This window comes from Ranitomeya variabilis, chromosome 1 (assembly GCF_051348905.1).
Source record: "Ranitomeya variabilis isolate aRanVar5 chromosome 1, aRanVar5.hap1, whole genome shotgun sequence".
NCBI lineage: Eukaryota > Metazoa > Chordata > Amphibia > Anura > Dendrobatidae > Ranitomeya > Ranitomeya variabilis.
This window is the reverse complement of record NC_135232.1, coordinates 690,613,954-690,626,965: the sequence shown is the minus strand read 5'-3', so window position 1 is coordinate 690,626,965 and position 13,012 is coordinate 690,613,954. Positions and strand designations below refer to the sequence as shown.

General features: G+C 41.7%; 1 protein-coding gene across 4 annotated transcripts in view; it reads right to left on the bottom strand.

The window, feature by feature from the left end:
- Positions 1-1,017: 1,017 nt before the first annotated feature.
- The window catches only part of JAG2 (jagged canonical Notch ligand 2), an 85,229-nt gene continuing 73,234 nt past the window's right edge, over positions 1,018-13,012 (bottom strand). For 2 of the 4 annotated variants that reach the window (XM_077266179.1, XM_077266196.1), the window contains 13 exons: positions 12,820-12,933; positions 12,588-12,701; positions 12,394-12,507; positions 12,059-12,088; positions 10,292-10,408; positions 8,440-8,467; positions 7,454-7,539; positions 6,974-7,087; positions 6,755-6,870; positions 4,504-4,746; positions 3,613-3,744; positions 2,444-2,600; positions 1,018-2,335 (listed from right to left, as the gene is read on the bottom strand). In XM_077266179.1, coding sequence (XP_077122294.1) covers positions 1,893-2,335; positions 2,444-2,600; positions 3,613-3,744; positions 4,504-4,746; positions 6,755-6,870; positions 6,974-7,087; positions 7,454-7,539; positions 8,440-8,467; positions 10,292-10,408; positions 12,059-12,088; positions 12,394-12,507; positions 12,588-12,701; positions 12,820-12,933 — 1,808 coding nt within the window. In that variant the 3' untranslated portion in view covers positions 1,018-1,892. The remainder of the gene's footprint in view (positions 2,336-2,443; positions 2,601-3,612; positions 3,745-4,503; positions 4,747-6,754; positions 6,871-6,973; positions 7,088-7,453; positions 7,540-8,439; positions 8,468-10,291; positions 10,409-12,058; positions 12,089-12,393; positions 12,508-12,587; positions 12,702-12,819; positions 12,934-13,012) is intronic. The other 2 variants (XM_077266190.1, XM_077266206.1) reach the window with 2 other exon arrangements.

The following is a 13,012-nucleotide window of genomic DNA, read 5'->3' as shown; positions in this document are numbered from 1 at the left end:
GTAAATGACATAGCGAATTAGAAGAACTATACCAGAGGTGTCAAACTGCATTCCTCGAGGGCCGCCAACAGGTCATGTTTTCAGGATTTCCTTAGCATTCCACAAGGTGCTGGAATCATTCTGTGCAGGTGATTAAATTATCACCTGTGCAATACAAGGAAGTCCTGAAAACATGACCTGTTTGCGGCCCTCGAGGAATGCAGTTTGACACCTCTGCACTATACTACATTTCTAATTGTAAGCATTTGCTAATATTATTGTTACATCCACTAAGTGTTGGGATAGGACTTTGGAGATAGGAATACGCTTTTAAGTCAAAGCTGAGCAGTGTAAGTCCTTCCTTTAGAAGATATTTTCTATTCATCGCAGAATCTACTTTGGGCATTGGCTAAAAAGACCTACATCAAAAATTACACAAATGACCCCAGGTTTTACAGTCTGAGAAAGGCCTGGCCATACAGCACCCCCATACATACATCGACACCAAGGAACGCATGCCATGGGCAAGGAAGGTAAAGGAAGGAGATCCAGATTTGCACAGAGTTAGAAAAAAAGGCTGCTTTCTTCCATTAACAGCCCCCCCACCCATTCATTTCAATATAGCCAATCCAATTGACAGCTATTGGGAAGAAAGCAGCCGCATATCTAACACATTTAGTTGTTATTTTTGGGTTTTGAGTGAAGTTAGGTTTTAATCTTTTTTAGTGAAGATGGACATTTAAAAAAACAAATATATATATATATATATATATATATATATATATATATATATATATATATATATATATATATCCTCCCTTCTGAGACATAAATTAAAAAGGAATGGCATAAAACAAAGAACAGAAGAAATTCTAAAATATCGTTAATAAATCAAATATACAGAGGGATTCCTTCAATATATACATATTTACAGAACATATGATACAATGAGAAAATAAACGTCTCTATAAAGGAGGACCCTAGCGCTCTGCCAGTCACATATGACATTTGTATTAAAGCAGAAGGTAGTCTTTGACATTTGCTAAAGAAAAAGTTTAATCTCAAGGCACTTGTCACATACATCAATACTGCAATCCTAAAATAAAAATTATGAAAAACAATAAAATTAACCAGAATAAAATAAATAATAAAACAAAAAAACACTTAAGTCATAGATCGCCTTGTCGCATTAATGCTGTGCCTGTTAAAAAACAAAACAAAACAAAAAAAAAAAAACAACAACCCGAACTTGTAAGGCAATACGCTTGTCAGGACCAGTGCTGGAAGCAAAGTTAATCTAGACCTATGTAAGAGTTGGGCATGGATTTTTTTTCCTACCGCCTTGTCTACAAGACATTGCAAAAACACTGGACAGAGACAGGAAAGATATTTGGGGGGAGTGAAGTCACTTATTTTCCTCAACCTGGAGGGGCTGGACGTCGTCATTAAATTATAAAACGTTAAGAAAAAAAAAAAAAAAAAAAAAATCTTGTAAACAACTGTACAGTCTTTGCATAAGAAAAATGTACATTAGATAACAACAATCCTCGAAAGAAGAGGATTTAAAGCAAACTTTATAAAAAATAGCAACTATCAAAGAACGGTTCTTTTTTTTTTTTTGCCTTTTTTTATATAGTCACAAATAATTTATAGAAAGACTACAGCAACAAATAGAAAAAAAAAAAAAAAAAGTAACTTGTTTTTACATTATATAAAGAAATTGGGAGTCCAGACTTTAGTCCTGAACCACTTGTCCAGAGAAAAATAGGGCCTGGCAATTATTGCCAAGGAACAAGCCCATGACGCCAACTAATGATGGAAGGGTCATTCAATTGGAGATGAATCCTGCGTCTCTCCTCGTCCCATTCTCAGCATAGGTCCATTCCGTGTATACAGAAACGGCTTTGCTTCCTTCAGTGGGGTGTGTTCACATTTTTAACACATCTGTTGTCCACTTTGTCGAGACTTGTCCGATGTGGTTTACTTTTTGAGCAGTCACTATCCCCTATGCTTGTGTAAGCCTTTGTGTACGACTGAGGGAGGAAATCGTCCTCCTCTGTGTCCTCCTCCTTATCCACCATGTCCTCTTTCACCCCCTCTTCTTCACCAGAAGTTCTTTTTTGAATATGAAGAAGATTTTTGCATTCATATGGAATGTCTCTATAAGGCACCCGTATTGGGTTGCATATTGGATTTAAATGTTGGCGCAGGTTATTTGCTGCTTCTTCTTCTTCTTGGCGAGGCTCTCGCCGTCTCTCTCGCTCTTTTCTTCGCTTTCGCGTCCACCAGACACATATGCTTATACAAGTCATCCAAACTATGCCAAACACTACACACAGCACCGGGACAAGGTAATCTAAAAGGAAAACAATTAAAACAAGGGTTTAGATGAGAAATCATATAGGACACAACTGATGTTTAGATGGAAGAGCACCATACATAGATGGAAATGGAGATTACTTACCTGAACTGGAGCCATCGACTACTGTTGTCTCAACTTTGACTTCCGTGACCGCTAACATGACTGTGCTGTTCTGTCGTTTGGTGATGGCATTGACAATTGTATTGGCGGCGTTCTGAATGAGACTGGCGTCTTGATTGTCCACTTGTGAGACGAGTGCCTGAAAGAGGAAAAAACAAAACATGATTCACCTGAGCAGACTCTTAAGGCTACAAGCTTGGTTGAGGGGTCTACCCAACGGTCCTGAACAAGTGAAACTACCTCTCCATTATTCACTTAGATGTCTCACTTAAGAAGATCTCAGTTCTTCCAATAGACAGATCCCAAATCCCTACCAAATAACCTGTTTGAATAGATAGCTGATAAAGAGGACTGGTCACTTGACAAATATGTAATTACTTTACGTGGAGTAAATGCAGCTGTTCTCCTGAATCCAGCGCAGTTTTTCTTTTGTTCCTGCGCCTCTGTTCCCGAGATATGGCCTCTTCTTCCTTGTATAGAAATCTTGTCCCTAAGTGGATGTGGTCCTCAAGAAGACACCCACAAAGAAAAACTGATGGCCACACCCACTTGGCTAAAGAGACAAGATTTATATACAGGGAAAAGGGGTCGTATCTCAGAAATGGAAAGAAGCGGAAACAATGCCGGACTCAGGACAGCGGCATTTACACTAGGTAAAAAAAAAAAAAAAAAAAGTCATCCAAATTAGGGACCATCTAAAAGGACACAATCAGATTTGGAGGTTACTTTTCAGTTAGTAAAAGTCATTCTTATGCTGTCCTGAGACTATGGAGCTGCACCATTCTTTATTTAATGGCAAATGCTTAGCTGAAATTTAACAAATTGATTGGATCATGGTTATCGGTCATAAGTTCCAAACACCTCTGGTGCCTTGGTGGACGTCCTCTCTTCCTCACCCTATGAAGCAGCCAATTTGCTGCAGACTCGACTCTTCTAAACCTTACAAGTCAGATATTCAAAGTAATACAATATATTCATGAAAACTCTTCCTGAGTGGAAGATGCTCTTTTGCTAGAAGTTCTCCTCTCTGACTCAGAGCATTGACCCAAATAGTGGACTTCCCTTCTAGGTTGTCCATATAAACAGCTTTTGCCACCATGGGACAACCCCTTTATAGCTTGTCTAAAGGTTAAAGATTCAGTATTACTCACCACTGTAACCTCCACTGCTTTTTCTGTGGCGTATGTTTCATCACACAAGATGACGAGCGGCTGGTCTTCGGATACAGTCCTGATGGAAGGCAAGTAGCGGATCTCTGAGCAGATATTTTCAACTGTAGTTCCCTTAAGACAGGAGCAAAGGAACAGTTAGTGTAAACCATAATGGAGATCCAAAAATAAATATTTTACCAATACGGTTTTTATTTTAGGTCCCACAACTATTGTGAGAACTGGGGTCTGCTGACACCCCATCCTACCTTGTCACCAGGCATAACTGGATGGCAAAGGACTCCAGTTCCCAGACGTGGGACCCACACCTACCTCATCATACTTTTACATTATTATAGTCCATGAAAGTAGAATATTCCCCTTAAAAAGGGACTGTCAGCACGGAATGACTGTTCAAACAAAGCACAGGTGCTCGGTACATCCTTGGTGTGACCAAACAGTTCAGTGCACCGGCCCACCTACTTGTTTTCTGTCTGTCTGTCTATCTCCACTCTTATGACTGACAGCTCCAGCTTTATAGACCTGGCAGAGATAGATGAAAAACTAGTAGGTGGGAAGATGCGTGTTTCGCCACGCCAAAGGTGCACTGAGAGCCTCCTTTTACGCTCAGTGCAGGGCTTAAGAGGGCAAAGAATGAAATGGGTCTGAAGAATACCAAAGAATTCATGCATCCATTGCCTCGGCCCCAGGGCCTGCAATAGGGATAACATAACACCAATATTGCCTGCAGTGGTCCTTTAAGTCATGACTTACGGCACCCATTATAGGGGTGGATTAGGCTACAATCTCATGCACAGATCAATGGTTTTGAACACTATATAAAATATACATGTTATGACAACATAAATCCAAAGTAAATATGAGCATTTGTACCTGTGGAATTTTTTCTGGGTTGAATATTAATGTTATGCGGGCACAGTTATTATCCAGGTATCCCGAATTAGGTAGGCATTTAATCATGTGCGATCTGTCGGGGGCACTGCACTCTCCCCAATCACGGCATGGTGGTTGGAAGCACTTTACAGAAGACCGTGTCGGCTCACATTCCTGGTCCTGGGGACACTGGCTCTTATCGTGGAGTCTTTCTAGTAGACAGGGCTTTTTCCCACACCAGACCTGAAGAGAGAGCAGTGGTTAAACTACACCAAATTAGAAAGCTTAGATTTACATGAAGGCAGTGAAACCAATCTACAGAATTAAACTGAAGAGCAAAAATGTTGGCGTAGTTCTTGAAAAACTGTACTTAACGTGCATCTGGAATCTGCATGTAAGGCTGCATTTACGTCTGTTTCATACACCAAAAGCGGGATACCTGATCCAAACTAAACCTCAAAGGCTGTTTGGGTCAGAAGACCAGCGGCTAGTCTGGTGCTGGAGAGCTGTTCTCAGACATGTGAACGCAGTCTTTATGCATAACAGGACCTCCCCTGTGTGACCACTCCATCATTCACAGTCTGTTGGAGAGGTGGTCATACAGTAACGGCTTCCGTAGACCAACTGGCGCTAACGAGACTAGTGTCTTGCATGCACAATATGGATCCATTCTGCCATGACCCATGGAGATTACTGCAACCTTTAATGGTCCCTGCAAGAATGGAGTGCTAGTGCACAAGCGTAACCGCTGCATTGGCGTGTAGGTGATAAATGCTTGTTTAAAGAAGCAACCCCTGTAACTTTTAGAGCCTGTGGGGAAACCCACTCAAACAAATGGAGACCATACAGAGGGTTCCGCTTGGTTGGACTGAACCCAAGACCTCTATGCTGCTGCTCATCCCTGGGAAATTAGTCCCCAAACCAATTATGGGAGGCACAAATTAAGTTTATAGAAATGGAGAGACTGTACACGGCACCATGAAGAGCAAAGTCATTTTTAAAAGCTTCTGGCAGCACCCCTTTGCAGAAAATCCTACCAATGGCTGCAGAAAGCTGGACTCCAAGACAGCACAGAGGAACTAATCATAGCGGTACAAGAGCAAGCACTATGTACCAGATCCATAGAAGCAGGAGTCTACCACACAAGACAAGACCCAAGGTGCAGACTGTGCAAAGAAACCTCAGAAACCGTCCAAAACATAGTGGCAGGATGCAAAATGCAAGCAGGAACAGCGTATACCGAACGCCACAACCAAGTAGCGGGAATTGTATACAGGAACATCTGCACAGCATATGGGCTAAGTCCCCCTAAGTCCAAGTGGGAGACCCCAGAAAAAGTGCTGGAGAATGAAAGGGCTAAAATCCTGTTGGACTTCGAGATCCAGACAGATAAGCAGGTGTTGGCTAACCAACCAGACATTGTGATAGTAGACAAGGATCAGTAGACAGCAATGATAATAGATGTGGCAGTGCCAAGTGATAGCAACATCAGAAAGGAGTAGTATGAGAAGCTGGAGAAATACCAGGGCCTCAAAGGATAACGGGTGAAGATGTGGAAGGTGAAGACAACAGTGATTCCAGTGGTGATAGGACTACTTGGAGCAGTGACCACTAAGTTGGGAAAATAGCTACAACAGATCCCAGGAGCAACATCTGAGCTCTGTCCAGAAAAGTGCAATGCTGGGAACAACTAAGATCCTGCGCAGAACTCTCAAACTCCCAGGCCTCTGGTAGAGGACCAGAGAATAACCCTGTCTTGGGCAGCCCAATCACCAGACCTGAACCCCATAGAAAACCTCTGGAATGTAATGATGCGGATGAAGGATAGTCACAAGCCATCAAACAAAGAACTGCTTACATTTTTGCACCAGGAGCAGTGTGAAAGACTGGTGGAAAGCATGCCAAGACGCATGAAAGCTGTGATTAAAAATTATGGTTATTCCACAAAATATTGATTTCTGAACTCTTCCCGAGTTTTTTTTATTTTTTTTATTTTGACCATTTCTCCTTTTCAGGAAAAAAAATACAAAATGTATTGCTTGGAACTTCAGAGACATGTCAGAAGTTTATAGAATAAATTAATTTACATTTTACTCAAAAATATACCTATGAAGAGAAAAATCAGACACTGAACATTTTGGAGTGGTCTCTTAATTTTGGCCAGAGCTGTATATACAGACCTAATCTCCATTTATTGTCATAAGAACTATAGAAAGCCTTAATAGAGGAGGATGGGCACTAGGATCCATACCTTTGTGCAGTCGATCACTCCATCCAGGCAGTGACAGCTATTGCATTCCTCGTCCCATTTGCTCCCGTGCGGGTATTGCATTCCTTTCAGCCAGCAAGATCTTCCAAAGCCAATCACTACCAGAAAGGAAAAAAAACAGTTTAGATCTTCTGCCAAGTCATCCATATAAATGGCTTACAGGAGTCTTGGGCACTTATGTGAATACAACGCGCTAATTACCTTCCTGGCAACGTGGGCCAGCTCGTCCTGAAGGGCAGGTGCACCTGTAGCCATTGATTTCATCTATACAAGTGGCACCGTACGCACAAGGGGAAGACTGGCATTCATCGATGTCTACAAAAGACAAACAATAATAAGGCCGTGCCGGGAAGACCTTTGTCTACATAATAAAGCGTAAGCAAAGATGGCAGCGCCCGCGTGGTTTACAGCACAAATTGTGCTACGCGCAGTTAGTCTTTTTGACTGATGTGCGGAGCAGCTGCTTGGGGTCTGTCATTTAATCCATTTGTCTGCTGTTCATTCAGAAATTGCATAGAATACATGGCAGGAGGCTTCTATACATTTATTGAATCTGGACATAGGAAAAACAATGATTGTTACTCAAAGCGTAACCGGTGTAGGAGCAGTTAGTAAAAATAATGCTACGTTCCCTTAAAAAATAAGTCTTCAGAAAAAAAATAAAAAAAATGGATGTCTTACTAATTCTGCAATCCGGTCCTGCAAATCCAGGCGCACATTCACAACGAAACCAGTTGACGCCATCAACACAGATCCCACCGTTATAACTGCACAGGAAAAACAGAGGAACCAGCTAAGCAACGTCTCTATAAAATATACCAATACTTATGCCCTGTAAGTCATGTCACACATGCAGCCCACCTGATCTATAACTTGCTGCAGACAGGACAGAATCATGTAGACTGATATATAGTTTGGTGGGAAATCAATTCAGTATAAAATTTGGGCGTAGGAGTCCAGTGGGCGGGTCATACGTGGAGCATGTGTACAGACAGCTGTCAATCATGACTCCACCTACTGGACTCATTAGCTAAGAGCTTTATAATCAAATATCTCAGCTCCTCATGCTCAAACATACTGGAAGAAGGTCAGACTTTACATTATGCTGCCAAAAAATTGAATATGGAACATACGTATAATGGCTTATATGAAGTCTACACTGTCAGGGTCATAGGCAATTCAAACCAAACAGAAAAAAAGAGTGGTGACTCCCAGGCACTGGTGTATGTATCCCTTTTGTCACTGTGGCAGCTCCCAGGAATCGCCGCTTTTTCCTGTTCGGTTTGATTACATTTCTTCCCACCAGTGTGTGGGTCAGTGGTCGGAGCGGCAGCCCTTCATTCTTACAAGTACGGAGTTGTGCTGGGTCACAGCCCATGTGAGCATATACAATCCTTTGCTCTCTGGGTCTTATATTGAGGGTAACACACTAAGCGCCTTTTCTCGTTTTCTTCGCAGGGTCATAGCCAAGGTTTGGAAGTCTTAAGTTACTAAACTGCACTGGAGATATACGGTAGTTCTGCATTTTCAGTGCCACCAGAATTAAAGGGTAATGCTGAAACCAGTGCCCAGTTCTACACACTGCACAACAACCTACAGTGACGTCACATTACCAAGGATGTATCAATGTAATAAATAGGCGAAAAATACAAGCAAATGTCACTTACCAGGGATAAGGATTGCAGTCATTTGTATCTACAGAGAGAGAAGAGAAAATTAAAATTTACATTTTTTTTCCCCATCTCTCTAAAATACACTGAACCATTACGCAGGTCTTCTAAAACAGAGCCAGGCTGCTCCATGACTAGTGACGGGACCCTCCGTCTGCAACAGGATATTTCTTACGAGGGGTGGGGCTCAAGTGTTCAGTCACTGTGTGACTGCAGACCCGGGAATCCTCAGTGGGCACTTGTCAGGAATCCCCATTTACATACTTCCAGCCACATTCTGACTAGACTTGCTCAGACTCGCTCAATTCACTTGTACTGAGTGAGGGTGCACACGTCTAGTCGGCACGTGTCCGCCCGCTCCCAGAGAATCCTTATATCGCGCACAAAGCGAATATACACAGTGACGGCAGACTTGCCTGGACAACCTCATACACAAAAATGGGTTCAAGTATCTAAACACACAGGCACAACGATTCATCATTTCTGTTGCTCCAGTTTTCTGGGAGTAATTTGCTCCTTTTCGCGGTAGCTTTAGCATTTATCCCTCATTCTGTAGCTATTTTGCGCCACTTTAGGAGTTGTCGAGGAAAAGTTGCATTTTTTTTTTTTTAATTTAGCGCAGCTCACTTCAGTCCCTGCCTGGAGTAAGGTTTCTGGAGCAGTTTTCTATATGACTGCAACTTTTTAATGGATTTCAGACTTTTGGTGCTGAAAAGTCACAAAATCTGGTTAAAAAAAAAAATCATGGATTGTGAGCCCCATTTTAACAAATTTGAAACAAAAAGCAAAACAAAACAATTGGCGAATATGACAAAAAAAAGCTTTATTGGAGATTAATTCTGTGAGTGTGTTGGGGGAGGAGATAAAATCTCATTCTGTGAACTACTGGAGATCACACCTCTGAAATGAATAGCCTGTTTAGCAGATACATCAGTAAATGCTTTATCTCACAGCCAGCATTTACAATATCTCAGACACAAAGAAAACGTAAGACGCAAAGCGGAACAGTCTGGGACTCATCGGACACTGGTGGAAAATCCTAGAGACAGACAATATTGGTAGAGGCGGAGACAAAACTATTACCTATTAAACTACCACCAGTAGGTTATTTCTTGGCGGCTGCCGAGAGCTCGCGGCCCCAACCTCAAAGGCATAGGGGCCGGGTCAGTGAGTCCACAGTAGGCGCTGTGGTGGGCCTGTACACACCCACTGGACCACTCTGTGCGGACTTTCATATAGTGAGTGGCGTATAAAAATGGAGCGGTATGCCAAGCTGAAGGGTGGATGCAGAATGGAGCATTAGGGTCCTAAATAGAGGCACAGAGTGATGGCCATCTGAAGGCAGCTTCCCTTTTATTTTGGAGGTTGGCGATGCTTTCTAACACCTGTAACCTGCACCTATAAGCATGCATTACAGAGAGCAGTGTGCAACCAAGGCGGCTGACTTTTGCAATAATCATGCAACATTTGTAGAACCAAGAAAAGCCGAAAGAAAGGAGCTCTGTGAGTATATCATTTAAAGGCTGGATACCAATAACCTTAGAAACGCTTATGAATGTACCAAGAAAAATTTACTAAAGCTGGGGAAATAATCCATTGCAAAACTTTAGACCAGAGGCGATAGTTTGCATACATTTACAAGTTTTCTCTAACTACAGCACATCTACACCTTTAGTCTTCGTGTATTCTTAAGACACACACAAGCTTCTTTTTCGTAGCCGGAGGCTACTTCCCATCCCAAATGAGTCAAATATGTTGGCAAATAAATGAAAGGATAAAACATGTTATGAGACACACCCTATATCCTAAAGGAACGAAAGAAGAAAAAAAAAAAAAAGTAAAGGCTTACTCTGTGTGCAGGTACGTCCCTCCCATCCTTCTTTACACATGCAAGAGAAGGAATCTCCATTGCCCACGCACGTCCCTCCGTTAGCACAGGGGTTGGGAAGACAGCTGCTGTTCTTCGCTGTAAACCAAGACAAGAGATGACTTTAGATTTTTTTTTTTTTTTTTGCTTTTGGAATGTTAAAACAGATAATGGATATTTTCAACAATTTTGGTTCTCAAGTCCCTCAAATGGTTCTCTTCTCCTCTGTCTGTTCTCCATGCTTCGTGTGACACACAAAGCAAAGATTGAGTCAACTTATCCATTTCTTGTCCGGTTTCTGGCTTTTTATGTTATTCCAATACACACAAAGGAAATAAACCGGTGTGTAACAATACATGTGTAATGGAAATCATTTTCTGGAACAATTTCAGGGGTGCCAGGACTTTCAGCCATGACTATCTATCTATCTATCTATCTATCTATCTATCTATCTATCTATCTATCTATCTATCTATCTATCTATCTATCTATCTATCTATCTATCTATCTATCTATCTATATATATATATATATACACACTCACCGGCCACTTTATTAGGTACACCATGCTAGTAACGGGTTGGACCCCCTTTTGCCTTCAGAACTGCCTCAATTCTTCGTGGCATAGATTCAACAAGGTGCTGGAAGCATTCCTCAGAGATTTTGGTCCATATTGACATGATGGCATCACACAGTTGCCGCAGATTTGTCGGCTGCACATCCCAAAGATGCTCCATACAAGGCAGGATGGATCCATGCTTTCATGTTGTTTACGCCAAATTCTGACCCTACCATCCGAATGTCGCAGCAGAAATCGAGACTCATCAGACCAAGCAACGTTTTTCCAATCTTCTACTGTCCAATTTCGATGAGCTTGTACAAATTGTAGCCTCAGTTTCCTGTTCTTAGCTGAAAGGAGTGGTACCTGGTGTGGTCTTCTGCTGCTGTAGCCCATCTGCCTCAAAGTTCGACGCACTGTGCATTCAGAGATGCTCTTAGGCCTACCTTGGTTGTAACGGGTGGCGATTTGAGTCACTGTTGCCTTTCTATCAGCTCGAACCAGTCTGCCCATTCTCCTCTGGCATCAACAAGGCATTTCCGCCCACAGAACTGCCGCTCACTGGATTTTTTTTCTTTTTCGGACCATTCTCTGTAAACCCTAGAGATGGTTGTGCGTGAAAATCCCAGTAGATCAGCAGTTTCTGAAATACTCAGACCAGCCCTTCTGGCACCAACAACCATGCCACGTTCAAAGGCACTCAAATCACCTTTCTTCCCCATACTGATGCTCGGTTTGAACTGCAGGAGATTGTCTTGACCATGTCTACATGCCTAAATGCACTGAGTTGCCGCCATGTGATTGGCTGATTAGAAATTAAGTGTTAACAAGAAGTTGGACAGGTGTACCTAATAAAGTGGCCAGTGAGTGTGTGTATGTGTGTGTGTGTGTGTGTGTGTGTGTGTGTGTGTGTGTGTGTGTGTGTGTGTGTGTGTGTGTATGTGTATGTGTATGTGTATGTGTATGTGTATGTGTATGTGTATGTGTATGTGTATGTGTATATATATATATATATATATATATATATATATATATATATATATATATATATATATATAAAGTAGGACAACGAAATATGCAACACCGTGACATCACATCAGTTACTGCACAGCACAAGTGATACAAACGTCATCACCGACGACTATACAGTACATCACACCGATCATAACAGATGACGGGATATTAAATACCAGCAGATGCCAAACGATCCTTCCCGTGCACTTTAGAATTATTCCAGCAAGATTTGTAGATTGACAAAAAAAAAAAAATAGATACAAATATTTTATAATTTATACAGAAATGAGAAACTGCTAAGAAAATTGGTCCATTGTGTGTGCACAAACTACCATACATCATATTGACAACAGAGAGGTCTTCAATAAGCTGTTGCAAAGCCTACATCTTGGATGCTGGGAGTCAGTTTTGCAGTAGCTGAAGGTAGACTAGACTGTATAAATGCAGTATAGACTGTTTGAGAACACTGCAAGTTATGCAGCCATGAGATGGAATATCTGATCGCGCTCACCTATGTTACACGTGGCTCCTTCCCATCCAGAAGAACAGAGGCAGCGGAAAGTGTCTCCGGTATCGTAGCACGTCCCCCCATTACTGCAGGTGTTGGCGTCACATTGATATTCACCTGATAAGAACAGTGGGATATAACTATAGTTCACTGCTAGACACTATGGACCCACATATAAGGGGCAGCCTGTCACTTACGTGAATGACAGGTTTTGCCTTTCCATCCATTTTCACACTGGCAAACGAAATCGTTCACCAGATCTAAGCAGCGACCTCCGTTCTGGCAAGGATTTGGATTACAATCGTTGTAGTCTGCAGAAGAAAAAAAATAAATAAATAAGTCAAACAAACAGTAAGACAGTTCAATACGCACAAAGGCACAACACATGGTTAGCAAAACTGGCAAAAGAAAGTTATGGAGTCAACTTACTGATGTCACAGAATTCTCCTCCCCAGCCGCTGGGACAAAAGCATTTAAAAGAGTCGATTTCATCGGTGCATGTGCCGCCATTCCTGCACGGATTGCCGTGGCAGTCATTTATATCTTTATAAATAAGAAAAATAAAAAATAAAAAGTACAGATTTAGTTAGAAAAATAACAAAAAAGCGCACAAAATAATAAA